Source organism: Nicotiana tomentosiformis, chromosome 7 (assembly GCF_000390325.3).
Source record: "Nicotiana tomentosiformis chromosome 7, ASM39032v3, whole genome shotgun sequence".
NCBI lineage: Eukaryota > Viridiplantae > Streptophyta > Magnoliopsida > Solanales > Solanaceae > Nicotiana > Nicotiana tomentosiformis.
The window spans coordinates 4609053-4628259 of record NC_090818.1 but is presented as its reverse complement, the minus strand read 5'-3'; the positions used below and the strand labels follow the sequence as shown (position 1 = coordinate 4628259).

Genomic DNA, 19207 nt, shown 5'->3' with positions numbered 1-19207 from the left:
AATTTACTTAGTAACACATAATAGTTATCGTTTTAGTCGTCTGATAATAATTTTTTTGTTGATGTACACTTTTAAGGTTAATCGAGTTTAGTAATTAAACATAAACATCAATACGATACCTAAATAATAATAATCACTTCAAATTCGAAAAAGATATAAAAATTTAATAGATCTTGACATATGAATATGAAAGAACAAAGAGATTGATGCATTTCAGTAACACTTGATAAGAAAGTGATCATATAACTCATTATTTAATGTTAATAAATACGGAGCACTTCATATTCTATTAAATATTATATTACGTAACATAATATCAAATATTTCTAGACATTTTTAAAGAAAATTTTATATAAAATCTTTAAATATATATATATATTAGATATATTTATATGTCTGTTTGGTTTTTTTTTATTTTATTCAATACCAAATTAAATCAAACTAAACATAGTCAAATTTTTTAATTGATTTGGTTTGACTTTTCGGTTTTGTATCGGGTTGCGGGTGAAAGGGTAAAGGGGTCTAATATCAGGCCAGAAGCGGCCTAATTGTTTGTGGGGAATAAAGTAGAGCTGCAAAAAAGTTGGAATATATATAGATAGATAAAGAAAGCTAAGTTTATCTTAGAAATAGACCAAAATCCGTTATCCCCATTTTTCTCCCGCTAGGCTCGCTTGCCCCATCACTTCCCCAATACTGACTATTCCACCTTCAAATTATCTTCATTACCAGATAAACACTAGCAGTGCCACTTTACTTTTTTTCTTTTGGGGTTCCATTTTCTTTATTTTCTAGCCCTTTGTGTTAAATTTATCTTACTGAATTTTTAACATTTCTTCAATGGTCCCTTGCACATTGTGGTTGCTTTGTCACTAAATGCTTGAATGGTCTTTTGAACAAGTAATATGCAGATTCTTGAATTGAGTTTATACTTTTATATTGCTCTATGAGTCTGAAAAATGTGGTCTATTATACATGTCCTTAATGAGCACTTCAATGGTCTTATGTCAAAATTTATTATCTTTCAAGGAAAGTACTAGCTCTTTTAACTCAGTATTTCTTTATAAAAATTCAATTGCTGTTAGTTGGAGGAGGAGGAAATCTTTTGGGGTTACTCCAAATGCAAAGAAAAAGCAGTCAAAGAAGAAAAGCTGGTGGAGAAAGTTCTTTCTTGAAGATGATGGGAATTGGTGGGGATTAAAGGATGAGGATTTGCTTGATGGACTTGAATCTGAAGGCTTAGGTAGTGATGATGATGAGTTATCAGAGAATGAAAAGTTTGAAGCTTGGAAAAGACGAGCCGAGGCGATAATGGAGTTAAGGGAAGCACAAGAAGATATAAAGAATGAGGAGAATAAGAGGTGGGAAGATTGGCTTGTGGATGGAAGTACAGTTGATTTAGGTAATGGTTCATCTTGGGTTTCAGATTCCAATGACACCATTGGAAAATCTGAAGATAATAAAATGCAGGAAGATCCTAGTGAATTGATACCTGGAAGGGGTTTAGTTAAATCCGTGAGGGATATGATAATCGGTAGGGAAGACGATGATATGCTATATGAAGATCGGATTTTTCAGTATGCTTCATTTAACTCTGTGAGTGCATTTATTCTAGTGCTGTGCTATACACTTCAATTTACTTAGTTCTTATTCTCATTCAAACTAGTCTCCATTGGTCTGAGATGAGTTTATATTGAGTAACATGGTCAATGAGGATTCATTAGCCGACCCCAACTTGTTTAAGATTGAGGCGTAGTAGTAGTAGTAGTAGTAGTTGTTGTTTTCAAATTAGTCTCCATAATCTTTTAGTTTCTATAATCTTTCTATCTGCTCTATAGTTCAACTTATTGTCAACCTATAGGCAGATTAGTTTAGGTGAAAATTTTGAGAAAACCTATTAGAATATAGAATAGTTAGGTCCAAGAATTACATATGCGAGAGCTCCTTGCAGTTCACTAGCTTGTACACTGAACATATGGTAATAGAGTATTATCGATATCTCAAGAAGGGTTGATGTAATAGCTAATGCTACCAAAATGGAGTATCAAGATTAAGGAGCTTCTGCAAGTCAATTTATTTTCCTTTTCTTTGTTATGCTTGATTAGAAAGGGAGCCTTGAATCAGTGTAAAGTTGTCGGTCATGGGTTCTAGCTGCGGAATGGTTGTGTTTGGGTAGACTGCTTATATCACACCCCTTGGAGTGCGGCTCTTCCTCGGACCTTGTGTGAACACGGGGATGCTTTGTGCACCAGGCTGCCCTTTTTTTGTTATGCTTAACTAATTCTAAAGTTTATGAATCTAGAAACATCCAACACATCTGATATTATCATGTTCTTAGCACTGAGAATTCCCAAACTTCACATCTGCAATGTACTCTTTAAGCTTCTTATTAGGAGTTATTGTTCTCTTCCTGTTGCAGGCTAAGTTTTTGGCAGTGCTGATAATTGTCCCATGGGCTTTGGATTTTGTAGTTCATGATTATGTTCTTATGCCGTTTCTTGACAGGTAACTTCTGTTTGGCTTTGTTTTCATTCCTTTTGGTTACATATTTGAAGTGATATGTTTGATCTTTTGTACCTAACTAAACATGTTTTACTACCAAATGTTTTCCTATATTTATTTTGCTAAGACCTGATAATGATGGTACCACTGTAGGTAACTAAACCATTCTCTGTTACATAAATGATTGATTAATGGCCAACCAAGAGTTAACCATTTCCCAAAGGATCTACTGTGAAATCTAAAAGCACCATAACATGTCATTTAGATTGTTCAAACTCTAGAAGTCCAATGGCAACAGAATCACGTGTCCACATGCAGGATGAAAATGTTGCTTCATTGGTTTCTTTCAATATCTTTTAATTCCGATAACCGTAGTGTCTGGGCCAGCTTGTGCGCACGTCGACTAATTCCACATGATATTTACTACTGCCCACTAGCAACCGGTACCAGGTAACTCTGTCCACCAAGGCTTGGACAGATAGGAAGAAATCATCTAGTAGCCTCCGCTAGGATTTGAACTTGAGACCTCATGTTCTGAACCCACTTCAACTTATCACTAGGCCACTTCCTTGGGTGCTAAATCTCATATATCTTTATATTCATGCCATTATAAATGTTTCAGAGAAAGTGGTAAAGCTCTGTTCTTCATGGTGCTAAGTTAACTCCTGATCTTTCTGACTGCATAGAGATGCCTTCACTGGCAGCATTTGACTGGCCATGTGGCGTAAGTTAGCTTTTATATTGGATTTATGTAACAAGATTTCATAATTGGTCTTTTTCTGCGTGTCCCCAGCTGGAATGTATTACATTATCAAAATGAAAACTGTGCAGGTTTATTCTTCTAAAAAAAGAAAACTTTGCTGGTTTATTCTGGGTAGGATTAACTCGTTTGTTAGAAAACTGATGCTCTTTTATGAGCTTTTGTCGTAAGCTTTGCTGACTTCATCTTTATCCCAAAAAAGTAGGTTTGCTTGACTTCATTTATTACTTGCTCTAATGGTTCTAAGCCTACTCAAAAGTCATTTTCGTAATCAAGAACTACTTCAAGAAGTTTTCTCTTACTTGTTAGTGCGACAAATTCTTTATAGACAGTAGACTGGTAACATAGCTGTTCAAGCGTATTTCTTGGGATTGTGAAGATACATCCCTGCACTACCTTGGCCGACTTCTAAATCTTAGAGAACATTTTACTTTTTGGATGAGTATAGATAATACAACAATACAGTTCTATGGAAATATTATACTTCTTGCTTGCTTATTTCCTATTCAGCTAGATATTACTTGAGAAGGTACTTTTCCTACTGATGGTTGCTAGTATGAACGTAACTCCCATTTAAGCTTTGTGTTGACTGTCTTATTTGTCATGGTCAGATATGTTAAGACTGTACCTTTAGCAGCACAGATGCTTGATGTCAGAAGAAACCAAAAGCTTGAAATGGTTAAGGAACTGAAGACTGAGCAAGCGCGCTACCGCTTTGAGGTTGAGATTGGTAAATCTCCACCTTTGTCTGAAAAAGAGCTGTATCTGGAGCTACGACACAAAGCGTAAGTTTTACCATAGCTGATGCCTGTTCTAATTATGTTAATCTGAAGTGTTCCAAAAAATTTAGCTCATCCCTTTCTTTGACCTACTTATCCACCTGATGTTAAAAGACTTGGTATGAAGGCAACAACTGATTTTTGAAGGAGAGTTTTTGCACACACATTGGATAATCTTGCCTTGAACAACCAAATTCCTAGTGTAAAAAAGAAAACAAAGGGCCTTCTGAAGACAGCTACCACTTTGTGTGTTCTCTTCTTTGAGCTGATAAATGTATTAATAGACTACATTTGTATTTTAGATTTGACTTCGTATGTTTACAATATATACTGTACACAAGAAATTACAGCTTGTATGATTCATCTAAATACATGCAATAACTCAATCTATTGGCTTGAGAGGGCTGTTATATTATCCTTCCCTGAAATCATCTTATAACATGTCTCACTTAAGATGCTGATATGGCTTTTATTTGATTTCTGATACTGTTAGCCTCTGGGCCATTGCATTTGCAGGTTAGAGTTGCGGGACGAGTGGAGGTTAGAAAATCGAAAGGCATTTGCTAATATATGGTCGGACTTTGTCTTTGGGGTCTCATTATTCATTCTTTTGTACTTCAATGAGAGTAAAGTAAGTTCTCTTCCAAATGTTTGAATAATATCTGTCTTTCAACAAAATTTACCTCTTTGCCAATATACTTGTATCGTCTATGTTATTGGGCGAAAGCCGTTAACATGAAATGATCAACTTGCTTGGACTTGGTGTTATTAAGATAAATAAAGGAAATCTTTTATACGCCATTTTCCCCTCATATCGCTCTTTAATCTCGATTGTCCATTGCATTTTGTAACCTGTAACTTTTTACTACTACTCTATCCACTACCACCACATAAGAGATGTCACCGGCCTTTATCACTCATCCACCACCACCAACCACCTCTACTCCCAGTCATACCACCTCCTCCTTCAACTTCCACTGCACAACCACCATTGCCAACCACCACCACCAACCACCTTCACCACCAGCCTTCATCATACAACTACCAGCAACCACCTCCACCACCAGCAACCACCACTAGCAACACTGCACAACCACCACTGGCATCAACTCCACCAACAACTACCACCAGCCACTACCTCACAACTATCACTACCAGCCACCAGCACCAACAACTGCCACACCGCTAGCTTTTAGAGTGTACTTCATCAAACAAATAGTTTTTACAACATGGGGTAATTTAGATTTTCTCTTATATTATGTGGATATAATATGTAATTTCATTTTATTTGAGTTCATATTTATTAGTTTTTAAATAAAGATAAATTATACAATTTGAAATGCCGAGAAAACAAAGTCTTAATTCTTCATTTAAAGACAATAGACATGTATTCAGATTTAAACATCTTAATTAATAAAAAAAACAAATGGGGCCTCAGTCGTTATTTTTCTTTCACAAATAGGGTTTCTAAAGTGTACTTCCTCAATTTTTGTAGTGTTTCTAAGTTTAAAACTTTTTTGTCAATATCTGCAGGTGAAGCTACTCAAATTTACTGGTTACAAGATATTAAACAATGTCTCGGATACCGGCAAGGCGTTTCTGATTATTCTGGTTACTGATATCTTTTTGGGGTAAAGTTTGATTCTATTTCATGCTTATGACCATACTGAATGTTCTAAAGGAACTTATCCGTAAATATAGCACCTATCCATGTTAGCTAATTTATAAAATAGCAGCAACTTCATCTCATTTTAAAAAAAAAGGGCAACTTCAGTTCATTACTTTCCAATTCTCAGAAGCAAAGGGTTTAAGCAACCTAACACCTTTTTTGGGATTTCCTCAAGGATGGAAATTAAAGTTTCTGTTGTACTTCCAACTAAAGCGATGTGCAAGGACTAGATGTAAAATTATTACTCTTATCCCTTAAAAGTTTAGTGGTACCAATCTAGTTTCACTCCCTTTTATTCCTATGCATTTCTATTGTTTGGGCTTCTATTTTTTCTTTGGAAATTGTCAACATTTCCCACTTGTTAAAAGTAAATAGAAGCCAACTTTCCAGAGCTCCGTCATGTTGGATAATGTGGTGAATGTGTTTCAGGTATCATTCTGAATCTGGTTGGCAGACTTTGCTCGAGGTCCTTGTGGAGCATTATGGCATTGAAGTTGATCCAGCAATGATAACCTTATTTGTCTGCCTGGTTCCAGTTATAATTGATGCCTGTGTGAAGCTTTGGGTATGTGCTTACTTTTTCAATAACTTGGACTCTTTTTTTATTTTAATCTGGAAAGTGAACAAAGTATATACCTGTAAAGTCCTCCCTGACCTTCATGGATTGTCTTATTGGTTAAAATAAGCCTATTTAGTTGAGTAAAGTCAATGTTACTCGCCAATGCATATTTTCTCTTTAATTTACTAGAGAGCGTCCAAGCTTTATATGCTGTAAACAGGGACGGAGCTAGCGTATACACTACGGGTTCAAACGAACCCAATAGCTTTTGCTTGGACCCTGTATTTTTATTTTAGAAAAGTCATTAAATATGTATAACGTTTAAATACGAACCCAGTTACTAAGACGAGCTATGAGTTCGATGGCAAGTCCAGAACCCATAAACTTCAAATCCCGACTTTATCGATGGTATTGGAAGCAATGCAACCCATATTACTATTTCTCTAACGGAAGATTTTGTTTTTGCTTTCCAGATGTTTAAGTTCTTGCCGAGATTATCACCTAGCGTGTCCAATATTTTCCGGGAAATGACGAGGCATTAGAGAGACTTTCCCCATCTCTGGTTTTGGTTGCAGCAGCATCGACAGGTAGAACATACCATCAGTCCCATGATTATTCTATATTTCAAATACTTTTTTCCTTTCTTTCCACTTTTCCATATAGAGGCTCCATATCCAGATATTGGAGTAAAGTGTAAAAGCACATTTTGTATTTTTCATAATGTGAATAGCTTGTCATCAAAGTGGCATCATTCCTTGAATATCTTGGATCAGAATTGTGGGAATATTTGTTACCCCGTCATTTGTTTGTTAACAATAATCAGATTCTGAACAAAAAAAATTTGTTAGAGGTTTGAAAACCTCTTTATATCTACTTATCGCGTCATCTGGAAACTCTTTACATAATCTAAACTTGATATACAAACATTCTTTCAGATGTAATTGTCCTTTCAGTTATTCACGTCGGAGTGCCTAGCATGCACAACCATGTAAAGAGAGGCTTACAATTGTCAAATAAACCATAGATCAAGTGCAAGCAACATTTCATCTAGCCAAAGTATTTGGCTATGAGCTTATAATAAATTTCAAACTTATCTTTGTGTGGTCACACAAGGTAATGGCACATTACGACTTGGTTATCCCTGGTAGGTTAATTGCAGAGGCGGAGCCAGGATTTGAACTTTAGGAGTTCTAAATACTAGAATAGCCACTTCGGTTGTTGGTAATAAATGAGTTCTGAATTTAATTTTCGTACGCATTTCTAAATTTGTTAAATTTTAAAAGTTTAGAGACTTGTCATGATTGAAATCATGTTAATAGATTTTAAATATTTGACAAATTAACCTAAATTGTTCTTGATTAGTCAATCACTATGAATAGGATAAGAAATCAAAAATATATGTAATGGTCTCCATTGGCTAAGATTAAAGTCAACTTCACATGTAAATAAAGAAGTGATCGAGTTTGATCCAATTTTTTCTCAACCTTAACTTTAACGAGATCCTTAACTCCCTTCAATTTGAGAAGTAAACACCACTCTCGAGCATTAATTATGAACTTTATCAAGTTGGAAACTGCGCTTTGAAACTAGCAATCACCAAACTCATTTCAATATATGTCCAACTTCACAATCTGTCCTTATCAAAATTAGCAAACAAATTAACTGGACCGAACTAGCTACACGCAAGAGATCGGAAACAGCCCCTCTACCTTCACAAGATAGGGGTAAGGTCTGCACACACACTATCCTCTCCAAGTCCCCATTTTGTGGGATTACACTGGGTTTGTTATTGTTGTTGAACTAGTTATACCCGAGAGTACGTCAACTACTTACTACATCAACATGATTATTACCTAAAGTTGCAATAATAAAAACATAAAAAGCTTTAACATGATTTGAATCAAAAAATTTGGTCAGTTGAGTTTTAAACATGATTATACAACTCTATTGCTTGGACATCAAAAAAATAAGGGCAACCCGGTGTACTAAACTTCCGCCATGCGCTGGGTCCAAGGAAGGGTCAGACCACAAAGGTCGGTCTATTGTATGCAGCCTTACCCTGCATTTCTGCAAGAGCTTGCGTCCAGCAACTCTATTGCTCGGACATCATCATGGACAAACACTTCTGATCCATATTAGAGATTTGAAATTAAGGGGGAGGCATTTACAAACTGTAGGAGAAATTTGTTAATTGTTCCTTTATTACAAGTGGGATCTACTGGTGGCAGAGGAAACTACAGCATCTGTAATATATTACAAAAGGAAAAATATACACTAAAGATAAACTGGTCCTGTTTCTTGATCATGGCAAAATGATTTGTGCCTTGAGAAATTATTTCACCTCACTTTTATGGAATTGTAGATATCTATGTATTTCCCTGCTGTATTATTCCAGCTATTGTCAATATGCATAACTTTCTGAACAACAGCTTTCCATTCATTTGGTTCTGCATTATAATTGAGAATATCATATCAATCAAACAATTAGTAAATCTTTATCTCAAAGTAGTTGGAGTCAGTTCTACGGATCCTCTCTATCAAAATCTCATTTTATTTTGTGAGGTGAATGAGGGACTACTCTACAATCAAGCGGCATTCGTTGAAGGAAATCAGCAGGCATGGATATTCAAGGATAAAGTGACTTACTTTCTCGATAGTAAGAAAATGCACGATCTAAAGCCCGATTAAAGGATCCTTCATCAATTCCTTCAAAGACGAACCTACATGGATAATATGCTGAGCATTTCAGAATCACAGTTGGAATGCCAGTAAAACTTACTCATGGAAAAGGACAAACAGGAAAACAGAAAAAGGATCCATCACCTAACAAGTTTTTTTTAAGGGGGAAAAAAAACAAAACCAACACAAACAATATGGCTCTTACTACAACATCCATCCTTAAATTCTTGCACAGTTGCTTTATCTTGAATTTAATTAAGCTGAAAACAGTGGGTTCACCATAAATTTCTTTAAAACCCCTTTAGCTCTGAAATCTAGCAATACTGCCTGTATCATCGATGAGAATATTTTCTTGAATAAGAAAATCTATGCAAACTCAGAAAGCAGCTGCATGAGTTGTTTTTCATTGAGATGACTGATGATCAACATCAAATACCACATTTGTTGGTTAGTTCCTCTATTTATTCTCATCCTCGTTATAGAATACACACACACACACAGAGAAAGAGAAAAGAGTTAAAGTTCAGAACCCAATTCATCATCGAAAGCCAATGGCACGACTAGCATCAATTTTTAGTACGAAAATAAACGGGATTTCAAGAATTTGATCAGTTACCCGTTAGCAATCTCAGCTTGAGATTGATCATCCAAGTCAAAAACCGTGTCAGCAAGACCACCCGTCTTCCTAACTATGGGAACCTGAAACAGATGCAAAAATTACTTCTTGTTGTTTCTTTCTTAAGATGGAATGCTTTATGTTTCTGGAAGCAATAATTGGATAAACCACCATTCTATCCTTACTAGAAACACACACAGCCCTAAATAAAACCTTTTTGACAAGTTCTGTCTACCATATAAATATGTCAACTCAGAAGCAGAAAAAAAAAAGAGATATTTTCCCCAGCTTTAACCACATAAAATGTGAAAAACAAATTATTCTTAGAAAGTAGGAGTACTTACAGCTCCATAGCGCATTCCAATCATCTGTGCTAGCCCGCATGGCTCATACATTGATGGCACTAAGACCATGTCTGCAGCGGCATAGAGCATATGGGACAGCTCCTCGCTTCATGATTGACGCCATTTGAAAGAAAATTGATCACTCGTGTTAAACATTCCCTCATGCATCCAGAGTATACAAGTGGTTCATATAATTTGAGGTTCGTTTAACCAGATAAAGAATAAATCTTTACCAAGATACATAAACATTACCAGTAATATTTCTTGAAGGTTAGGAATATTAAATAATCAATTGGCTTTCAAAAATAGTTACCTGTACATCAAAAGGATACGGATGTTGGGGCCCTTGTTATACTACAAAGAAAGTAATTGATATCACCATTGCATGGTCATTCAGAAAGGTTTAAAAACACAACCAGATCTATTGGACTCCTTCAAAATAAAACACTTTGTTCTCTCAAATGTGAAAAATACGTACTGGTGGAAATTATAAGCAGGATGGAACTACATTTGTTAACATATGAAATCACTAACTGCTTATTACGCCTAGCTTACTCCAGAGGAGAACTTGGGAACATGCATTAATAAGCAATTAGTGCAGTTGAGTAATTCTATCACTACTCTTCTTTTTCTGTTCCTTTTTCTCTTTGGTTTATCAATTGGCATTTCTTTCAGGTCAAATGCAGCCCTTTGGTATGGACCCTGACATCTAAATTATTAAATGATTCCGTTCTAAAATCATAAAAGAATGGCAATAAAGAGAAGGAAAAACTAAAATGGTGATAATGAACTGTCTTATCAGTGGTGATGCTTCCATTTTCTATCTCATGATGATGAAAAGAACAGTATATAATAGTCCACAGCAAGCCAGCCAGAAGAATATTTCAATTTTCAAGTCTAGAAATTTGAGTTACCAATTCTGCTAAACCTTCAAATTCTCTCTCAACTCGACCATCTGAAGCCCTGCCCAAAATCACCAACTGTCCACCCTGAAAAAGATGCCAGCAGCAGACTTCAATTACAACGCCAAATTAATACCCTATCAGCTGGCCAGAAAATCCTACGGATAGTTGCAAACTTGCAACTGCCGTTAGGAGATCATACGAGAAGAAATAATAAGAGGTGACAATCTTCTTTTTCACATGAGAAAACAAACACGACCTGGAAGTTGCGTGTTGCGGTAGCTGTATTTAGTAATAACTTGAACAGTAACAGGAGGCTTATCTTGCTCTTCTTTTCCAATAAAAAATGCTTCAAATGGGCAAGGCAATAAAACTTTTTAGCATGCAATAAAACGTTAGCTGGCCAAGATTTTAAGGCGAGTTCGAAAAACATATGTTAGTATACTTGACACGGTGAAAGCAACAATAATAGAGCATTACTAGACGCATGCTTGTCTCTGTAGACTTGAGTATTGTTTGCACCATACAGCCAGTATGCATTCTCTGACTCCTCTTGACTCTTGCTCAGGTGACCCTATATCCTTAGAGTGCGGAACTGGTGGGCGTTATATGTATCAAAATTTGTAACGCGGTAGACGAATCGGGATTCTACACACTTGTCATGGTTTAGACACAGGATTGTGTTGGGAAGTGCAGAGAGTAGTTTAACAAATTTTGTGCTTGTGATGGAGAAGTAAAGGTCACATCATCTTGATGACTCTCTTTTGCTCATAAAATGATAAATGATCATCCAATTGAATCTTTCATAGAGAAAATGCATCCTATGTGCTATTTATGTGTACATTTGACTGATTGGATGGCTGTTTTCCTGAGTCTAGGTGAACGTTTGCCAAAAAGAACGAGATGGGGATAAACACTTACTAGTTCTTCAACATGCTTGATCGCATGAGTGATAAGATGGAGACCCTTTTGAGCGACCAATCGAGTAATGCAGATAACCAAAGGTACTTGATCAGCCACACAAGTACTCTGTTTGATGCTTTCAAAAGGCAGACCAAGTCCCCTTTGAACAAATTGTTTGCATATCCTCTTCCCTTCAATTTTGCTGGCTTGCAAAACACAAAAGTGAAATAAGAAGAGTTGAAGAAAATATCCTTACTTGTTACATAACAAATCAAAAATGTATTTTCCAAAGGAAAAAGGTCCAAAGCTAGTAGTTCGCAAGAGAAATTAACCAAGAGAAAGCCACATTCTCCAGATGGGGCTCATCTCTGGGAGACTCAGTAGAAATACTGGAATGAACTTCTAGGTGCATACGTTTCTCTTCCACCGTCGAGTTCAAATCACGCCGCACTTTGATAAACTCAATTTAGATTCAATGACCAATGACTGGTACTAGCTATGACACAACTATCATGAATGATATACGGCAGTGGAGCATGAGGCTTCAGGAAAAACATAATTTGGTAATTTCCTGTGACCATGCAAATCGGTTCAAGAAAGCAGCAAGCTGGTCTAACCAGAGTATAGAACTTAAAAACAAGCCCCTGAGCTACGATCAAAGAGCGTCTGAAATTCCCAAAAGACTTGCTTAGGGTTGCTTCTTGTTCACATGCCAAAATTTTTTTATTAAAGATTGTCCTGCATTTGTCGGATTATGTAAAGATTGTCCAACTTTTCTCATCCCATTTCTGGGTTTTGTGCTCTACAGTCTACACTTCATTTTATATGAATTAGAAATCACAATATGCACAGTTCCATCACGCCCATGAAACAACTAAAGAATGAAAACTAATTGATAGCTCTGTCCTGTTACCTGATTGAATGGCAATGTCTATTAAGTGCAAACTCCTAGTGTCTCACAATTTCAAGAATATAAACTAGTGAAGAAGACAACAAGAAAACAAACACAGCATCTTGTGGAGCAAGGCAATAATATCAGTTCATTATCCCCCCTTAATAGGTAGATATAGTTGAGAAATCATTACAGTCAATCCGTAGGTTGATACTGATATCAAACAGCGCCAATAAAATGCAAATATTTTAAAACAACTGACATGTTTATTAGCATCCTTTCTTTCATTAAGAGAATGAAAATTCCTATGGTTGCAATGATCTTTGTCTTTAAACAATTACTACTTTCCCTATGCATTACCCCAAAACCTAGATAACAACTCGAGACCAAAAATCACATCTCCTCTTAATGTGTCTAGAGTCATAGATTTTGCATCAATGCCCTTTCCTGCGTTTGCCTTTATTAAGATACATTGGAGATATGAGTATCAGGAAATAATTAGAAGTCACTTTATTCCGTTGTCCACGGAGCTGTTGATGGATGACCAAAATTGTGACAATTTTCTGGTAAACTCCTCTGCATGAACCCCGTAAACCTCATCGTGCTTCCTCATGTCCAACATGGATGAGGTGACCGTTTTAATATTTCCTTGGGTTTAATAACATTAAGCTGTTCGAATCCATACCAACATTAGCATCCCTCGTATGGGAAAAACATATGTAATGGTAGCTCAAAGCAAGTCGTATCCAAGTAATTCTAAAACATCACAGAAATAATTACCATCAAACTTAGCAGGCAAATAAACATCCGTTGCTGGATTCCACATTTCAGTATCGATCCCATTTAAAATGCCAGAATACCTGAATGATCACATAACTCGTTTTTAACAGCTCTATTAGGAAAACAGATACATAAAAAGCAACTTAAACATAAAATTTGGTAGTGACATGATATTTAATATGTCGCATGCTAATTTCGAGAGAGGTTCAGAAAGAGAGGCTGAAGCATGATTAGTGAAACAGAACTTAATTTAACAAGGAAATATTATTAAAGGCAAGTGTTGAAGACATTACTTATCACGGTTTCGCATCAAAGCACTAGAAAGCCATCCGGAACAGAGTGTCTCCTTCAGATACGTCGGTGAAACTGTACTGAAATTAAGAAGAGAGATTAAAGAAAGAAGATGGTTTCTGTTTCTGATGACATAAAGAATGAAGATAGTCCATGCATGTTCAAAAAGCTTTACAAATGCTATGATTTCACTACAAACAATATATTATCTTAGTAGATGTAACTTTTTTTCGTGACTTCTCCTTATTAGAGGCACCAAGAAGTAAAGCGGGAGAACCAAGAACATGAATAGCGAGGTTAAAGTTCTTATTAGGGAGAAATGAAAAGGGAATTGACTGATTAAACTGTGACCAATGCAAGTGGAGAAAATGATATTCACACCAAGAGTGAGTAAACCTTGTAGGCAAATTAGGTAGCTGCGCTAGTTTTAGCTAACTTACACTACAGCATTGCTGTATACTATGCCACCTTTCAGCAAACTTAACCTCTCTGGATTATGGCCAACTGTGCGATCATCGACGGCCTGCCACAGAGCAAAAGAAATTCATTCGGGCAAAAAGAACTGTACCCTAATGGTAAAAGAACACACAAGTATGTGGCCGAAAATAATATAACACATTCAAAGCTATAAACGACTACGCAGAGGCACTGGATTCCTGGTAATTGAAAAAATAACAGACTACAAATTATGATTAAATTTTGAATAAATGAGGACACCTTGTCTTCAGTTGCATAGGCAGATCCATCAAGACCAAACTTACTGAGTTGCTCTTGTCTGCCAAAGAAATTAAATGAAACCCATGAGAAGAATTTAGTAAATCCAAGAGACATTGTTGCATCACAAGCAGCTACCAAAGATAGCTTCACATCCTAGTATTTTAGCTTAGCTGCATATCAATATCATGGCCTTTTTGAGAAAGAAAAGGAAAAAAAACTACTTGAGCTTTACTCCATTACATAGTTTGGTTCAAAGTGTTGCACAGCAATGAACAAAAGAAGATCAGAGAAGGAATATGTATGTTTGACAGATCAAATCCCTGCAGCTTTTGAGAGAACTAAGAATCTCTTTAGCCTCTTATACAACAACAACAACCCAGTATAATTCTACTAGTGGGGTCTGGGGAGGGTAGTGTGTACGCAGACTCTTTAGCCTCTTATATTAACAAAAATTTTAATGAGTAAACTGGCTCAAAATTCTTAGTTAGTCATCACCTAAACTAGTACTCATAGATCTAAGGACACAGCATTCTACCCATGTGCTTGGCAAATTGCAACAGAAAAACTAAAATGGGAGGAGCAAGGCAGGTATGGCAGGATTCAAAAAGAGGTGAAGCTGCTAAAGGGGGCAGGGTATGGCAGGTTAAACTTGTAGCTCGGAAAAGCTTAACCCCCAATGTCCCACCCCGCCACGGCCCCTTTGCCATCTCTAGTCATTGTAACAATTACATTCAAGCTGCAAACTTTCCCTCACTACTTGAATCCTGTGGTTGATAAAACTGTCTACTACTGACCAACTGAGCCTATTTGGATATGTGACTAGCCTGCTGAGATCGTTAGGCAACAGTGAAACAACTCTTTCTTCAACAAACGAACACAGCAGAGAAGAAGCCAATTGGAAAATTCCATATTACAAAATTTTCCCTTGGTATGTTTGCATAAATGAATAAAGGTTTTTCAGCTGGCTTGCATATCAGCAGCCATTGACAATGGGAATTCCACAACACACAGAATACTGCCCTAATGCACACAAATTGTTTTACATTGCAAGATGATCTGGATTTTATTAACTCACCTTCATCTATATTGGGTACCTTCCAAAGTTATTCGCTAAGGCGCAATTAACAATTAACATATTTCACACGTACATACTAAAAGAGAATACACATGGATTCATACAACTGCAAACTGAGATGAAAGATCACAAGGAGGACAAAAGAACATCCTAGATATGGTCTCCATTGTTGTTTCTGCAGCTTCTTTATTGGTGCATCTTGTTAAATTTTCAAAGGAATTTATGGTGCGCAATGGTCTCCTAGGACTAAACTACACCATCATTCAAGAGATTAAATATATACAGAGCATAAAAGACATTAGAAACACGAATCCATATTTCTTCCTTCATCTGTAGCCAAAAAAGTGTACCTGCATTCTCCATAATGCTCCATGTTGTGAATAGTCAATACAATTCTAGGTTTCTGCACAGGATGTCAATGCTTAAAACTATAGAAATATAGATCTGCTCCAGATCAATTAAGGGAATTAAAAACGGAAGCCCCTAGATCACACCTGGAGTGAGAGAAATTGGTACATATCCCAGTAAAACAGAGGTAAAGCACCTGTCTGCCATTCATGTACATGAATGATATCAGGTTGTGTTCCTGTTACCTGTTGACCAGTAAAATCAGTCACAGCCTTGTTTGCATACATATCAACTCAAAACACCGGAGCAGCTTTGAAACATTCGGACATCAAGAACCTACTGAATTGAGGCTCCAACTAATAACTAAACTTAAGACTAAAGTTGACTGAGGCAGCAAACCATATTGGCATGCCACCGTCACATAACAATTCCCATGGTTGTCCAAAGATGTGCATAAGTGTATATAACTAGCATGCGATCAGATGTAGCTCAATAACTGATGGTTAAACACATTAACCCAAAAATATTTCCAATAGAATTGTCAAATTGGAGTAAGTGTACATAACTAGCATGAGATCAGATGTAGCTCAATAACTCATGGGATTAAACACATTAACCCAAAAAAGTTTCAATAGAATTGTCAAATTGGAGTAAGTTTAATCTTTTTATACATGTACTATGAAGCAAATTTATAGCTTATGGGCTGTATTACCTGCATCAATTCAAGGCAAGCACGGCTGAAAAACAAATATGCCTCTAACTCATTGTATGACCCTCCATATATGTTTGTCCCCTTGAAAAAGTGGTTGGATGGTTCAATAAGTATCACCGGAACGCCTGAAACTTCTCCTCGATATGCATTACAGGCTACCCAGTTTCCGTCAAGATATGAGTTGTAAGTTTTGATCAAGGCTAGCTCATCAATTAAATGCTTAGGAATACATTCATAGAAAGGAAGCATGACATCAACTTTATGGCCACGCTTTAAACAGGCACGTCCAAGTCCCGTTACAACGTCACCTAGACCCCCTACTTTTGCTATAGGTGCCATTTCAGCTGTCACATGAACAATGTGCAATAGATCAGCATCCTTTTCCACTCCAGCAGGATCATCCAAGCTGAGGTCCCAAAATGGAAACTCCCTTTTCCAGAATGGAGTTTCGTCATTTGGAGAAGGCCACCGAAAACCTTCAGACTCGCAATCAGCTTCTGAACCTTCTAGTTGCTCAGCTTCCAACTGTGAGAAAACAAATTGAAATCTAGGAGATAATTGGAAAAATGAAAGAAAATGTTGATGGCACACTTCTTAACCCAAAAAACCAAAAAAAAAAAATCCTTTTTTTTTCCTTTTCAAGGCGTCCGGGCCAACTTGGTCACACCTCGACTATTCCACTGGTTACCTTCTAGGTGCACCAGCACAGATACCAGGTAACTCTGATCACAAATGAAAAGAAATGACCTTTTTCAAGAATTATTAACAGAAGGTTATTCTAAAACCTTTACACTTTTTTATTCAAGCATTTCTACTTTCCTATACATAAATTCCTACTGATTACTGTCAATAACAACACTTTGCTAGGGATTTGGGTGCTACAATATATACAAAGAAAAGAAGGAAGAAAAAAAGGTCTGGCATAAAACAAGAAAAGATGGCGGAATATTCTTTACCCGAGCATCAATTCGAGGAAAAAGATGAATTTTGTAATTGCGCGAGGGGGAGTTCAAGTATTCCTTGAACAAGTAGGATTGTTGCTTCAACAAATTGGCCTTACTGCTGATATTGTAGCATGAACGGTAATTGATACTATCGCTAGAGTTTCCATTAGGCGCAAAAGATGATGGGAAGGACAAGCAGGAAGTGAAATCCATGGCAATTATCTTTGCGTTCAACATATACAAACACTAACAAAATGTGGAATGCAATGAAAGTATGTAGTGTACACTGTAGATACCCAAGTCGATTTGCCCGGGGGTGGGGAGGGAGAGTGACAAGTGACAAGTAAACAGTGAATCTTGGTGCTGTTGTTGTTTGGGGGGTTTGAAGCTTATAGGTGGGCCACAAATTACTTGAATATACCTTTATTCTGCAATTGCACCTTAATTTGACAACTTTCCACAATTGGACCAGACTACTTGACATAGTTTCCTTGTTCCAAAAATTTCATATTTTTTCTTTCCGAAAGATATTTAGCCATAGTATTCCCATTTTATGCACAGCCAGACATTATATGTCTTCTATAACAATAATTTTCTATAACAGTCAAAAAAATATTGGAACAAACGAGACTGTTATTAAAAGGTTTGACTGTATTAATATGACTCGTTAATATAGAAGTTCATTCTTCTAGAGGATGAAAAGACGCGCCAAACTCTCAACGCGATAATTTTGATACTTTCCATATATGTAGCTTACATGTTACTTTCCATATATGTAGCTTATATGTCAAAAGAGGCTTTCGTTATTTTTTAAAATTATATGACGAATCAAATGTAAGATGGGACGGGGGAATAATATTATCTTGGTACTTATTGATTAAATTTACTAAATGTTTTCTAGAAGTTATGCTTGGTTTGTTGAAAACTAACAGTTAAGATATTACTCGTTAGTTTTAGATTATTTTCTTAAAATCACGTTATTGAAAATAAAAATTAACTTACATTTTAATTTGAAAGTTTAAATTTGATAATTAACGTTGTCTTATAATTGACTCCTTTAATTTACATCCAAATAAATTTGAATAATAATTAGCTTTCTCTTTCTCCAATTATTGAAGCAAATGCCACATTTACTATTTTCATGACATGACATAAGCCAACGATCCTACCCGTGTGCTAACCGTACATGCCTTGTGTTTTTTCACATAAATTTTTATCACTTCATGTAAAGGTATTTATAAGGTATTTTCAAGCCTTCAATCTCATCTTATCGTGCTTCTTTTCTATCAAAAAATTTCGGATTGGAGAAATTCTCCAAGTTTTGTGTTTTAAAAATAGCACTTTTTGTCTTAGGACAATGTCAAAGAGTTTACTGTATTCAATTTGGTTATTGAAAGAAAGAAATGTCACAAGGCATGAAACACTGCTCTTCCGTCCAAAATATACTATAATCACTGAAGATTCAGAAAAAAGGTTGAGTGCAATCACAATACTGAAGTCAAATAAAGATGTTTGGTAATAGTATCCCACCACACACGTCTTCCTTATGGTCAACTTGTCTTCATCTTTCCTCATATCTTTATAGTTAGAAGAACAGAAAAAGAAAGATATGACCTACTACCTTTGAAGCAAATATATTGCTGATGTCCCCACATTTTCTGCATAAATAAAACAAGCATCAGAAGTACAAAAGGGTATGGTGTGGGATGGATCAGTATGCAACATCTTCAGCACC

The 19207-nt window shown here is 36.2% G+C and overlaps 2 protein-coding genes across 4 annotated transcripts; one reads left to right on the top strand and one right to left on the bottom strand.

The window, feature by feature from the left end:
* Positions 1 to 626: 626 nt before the first annotated feature.
* LOC104112043 (protein DAY-LENGTH-DEPENDENT DELAYED-GREENING 1, chloroplastic) lies at positions 627 to 7029 on the top strand. The gene is made up of 7 exons (XM_009621871.4): positions 627 to 1596; positions 2420 to 2505; positions 3874 to 4047; positions 4558 to 4672; positions 5575 to 5672; positions 6140 to 6275; positions 6743 to 7029. Exons 1-7 carry the CDS (start codon positions 976 to 978, stop codon positions 6809 to 6811), a joined length of 1299 nt encoding a protein of 432 aa, XP_009620166.1. The 5' UTR covers positions 627 to 975; the 3' UTR covers positions 6812 to 7029.
* A 1352-nt stretch (positions 7030 to 8381) lies between these two features.
* On the bottom strand, positions 8382 to 17949 carry LOC104112024 (uncharacterized). 3 transcript variants are annotated; one of them, XM_009621849.4, is made up of 15 exons: positions 17485 to 17939; positions 16529 to 17053; positions 15963 to 16061; positions 15819 to 15871; positions 14394 to 14451; positions 14117 to 14199; positions 13679 to 13756; positions 13386 to 13465; positions 11732 to 11919; positions 10823 to 10897; positions 10222 to 10262; positions 9909 to 10014; positions 9565 to 9647; positions 8916 to 8989; positions 8382 to 8716 (listed from the first exon to the last, which is right to left on the bottom strand). In XM_009621849.4, exons 1-15 carry the CDS (start codon positions 17707 to 17709, stop codon positions 8607 to 8609), a joined length of 1878 nt encoding a protein of 625 aa, XP_009620144.1. In that variant the 5' UTR covers positions 17710 to 17939; the 3' UTR covers positions 8382 to 8606. The 3 variants fall into 3 exon arrangements, 2 of the variants coding, with proteins under 2 accessions (XP_009620144.1, XP_018631691.1); XR_011409459.1 differs by lacking the exons at positions 8382 to 8716; positions 10222 to 10262 and having other exon boundaries at positions 17485 to 17945; XM_018776175.3 differs by lacking the exons at positions 8382 to 8716; positions 8916 to 8989; positions 9565 to 9647; ... (1 more) ...; positions 10222 to 10262; positions 10823 to 10897 and adding an exon at positions 10911 to 11159 and having other exon boundaries at positions 17485 to 17949.
* Positions 17950 to 19207: the final 1258 nt, after the last annotated feature.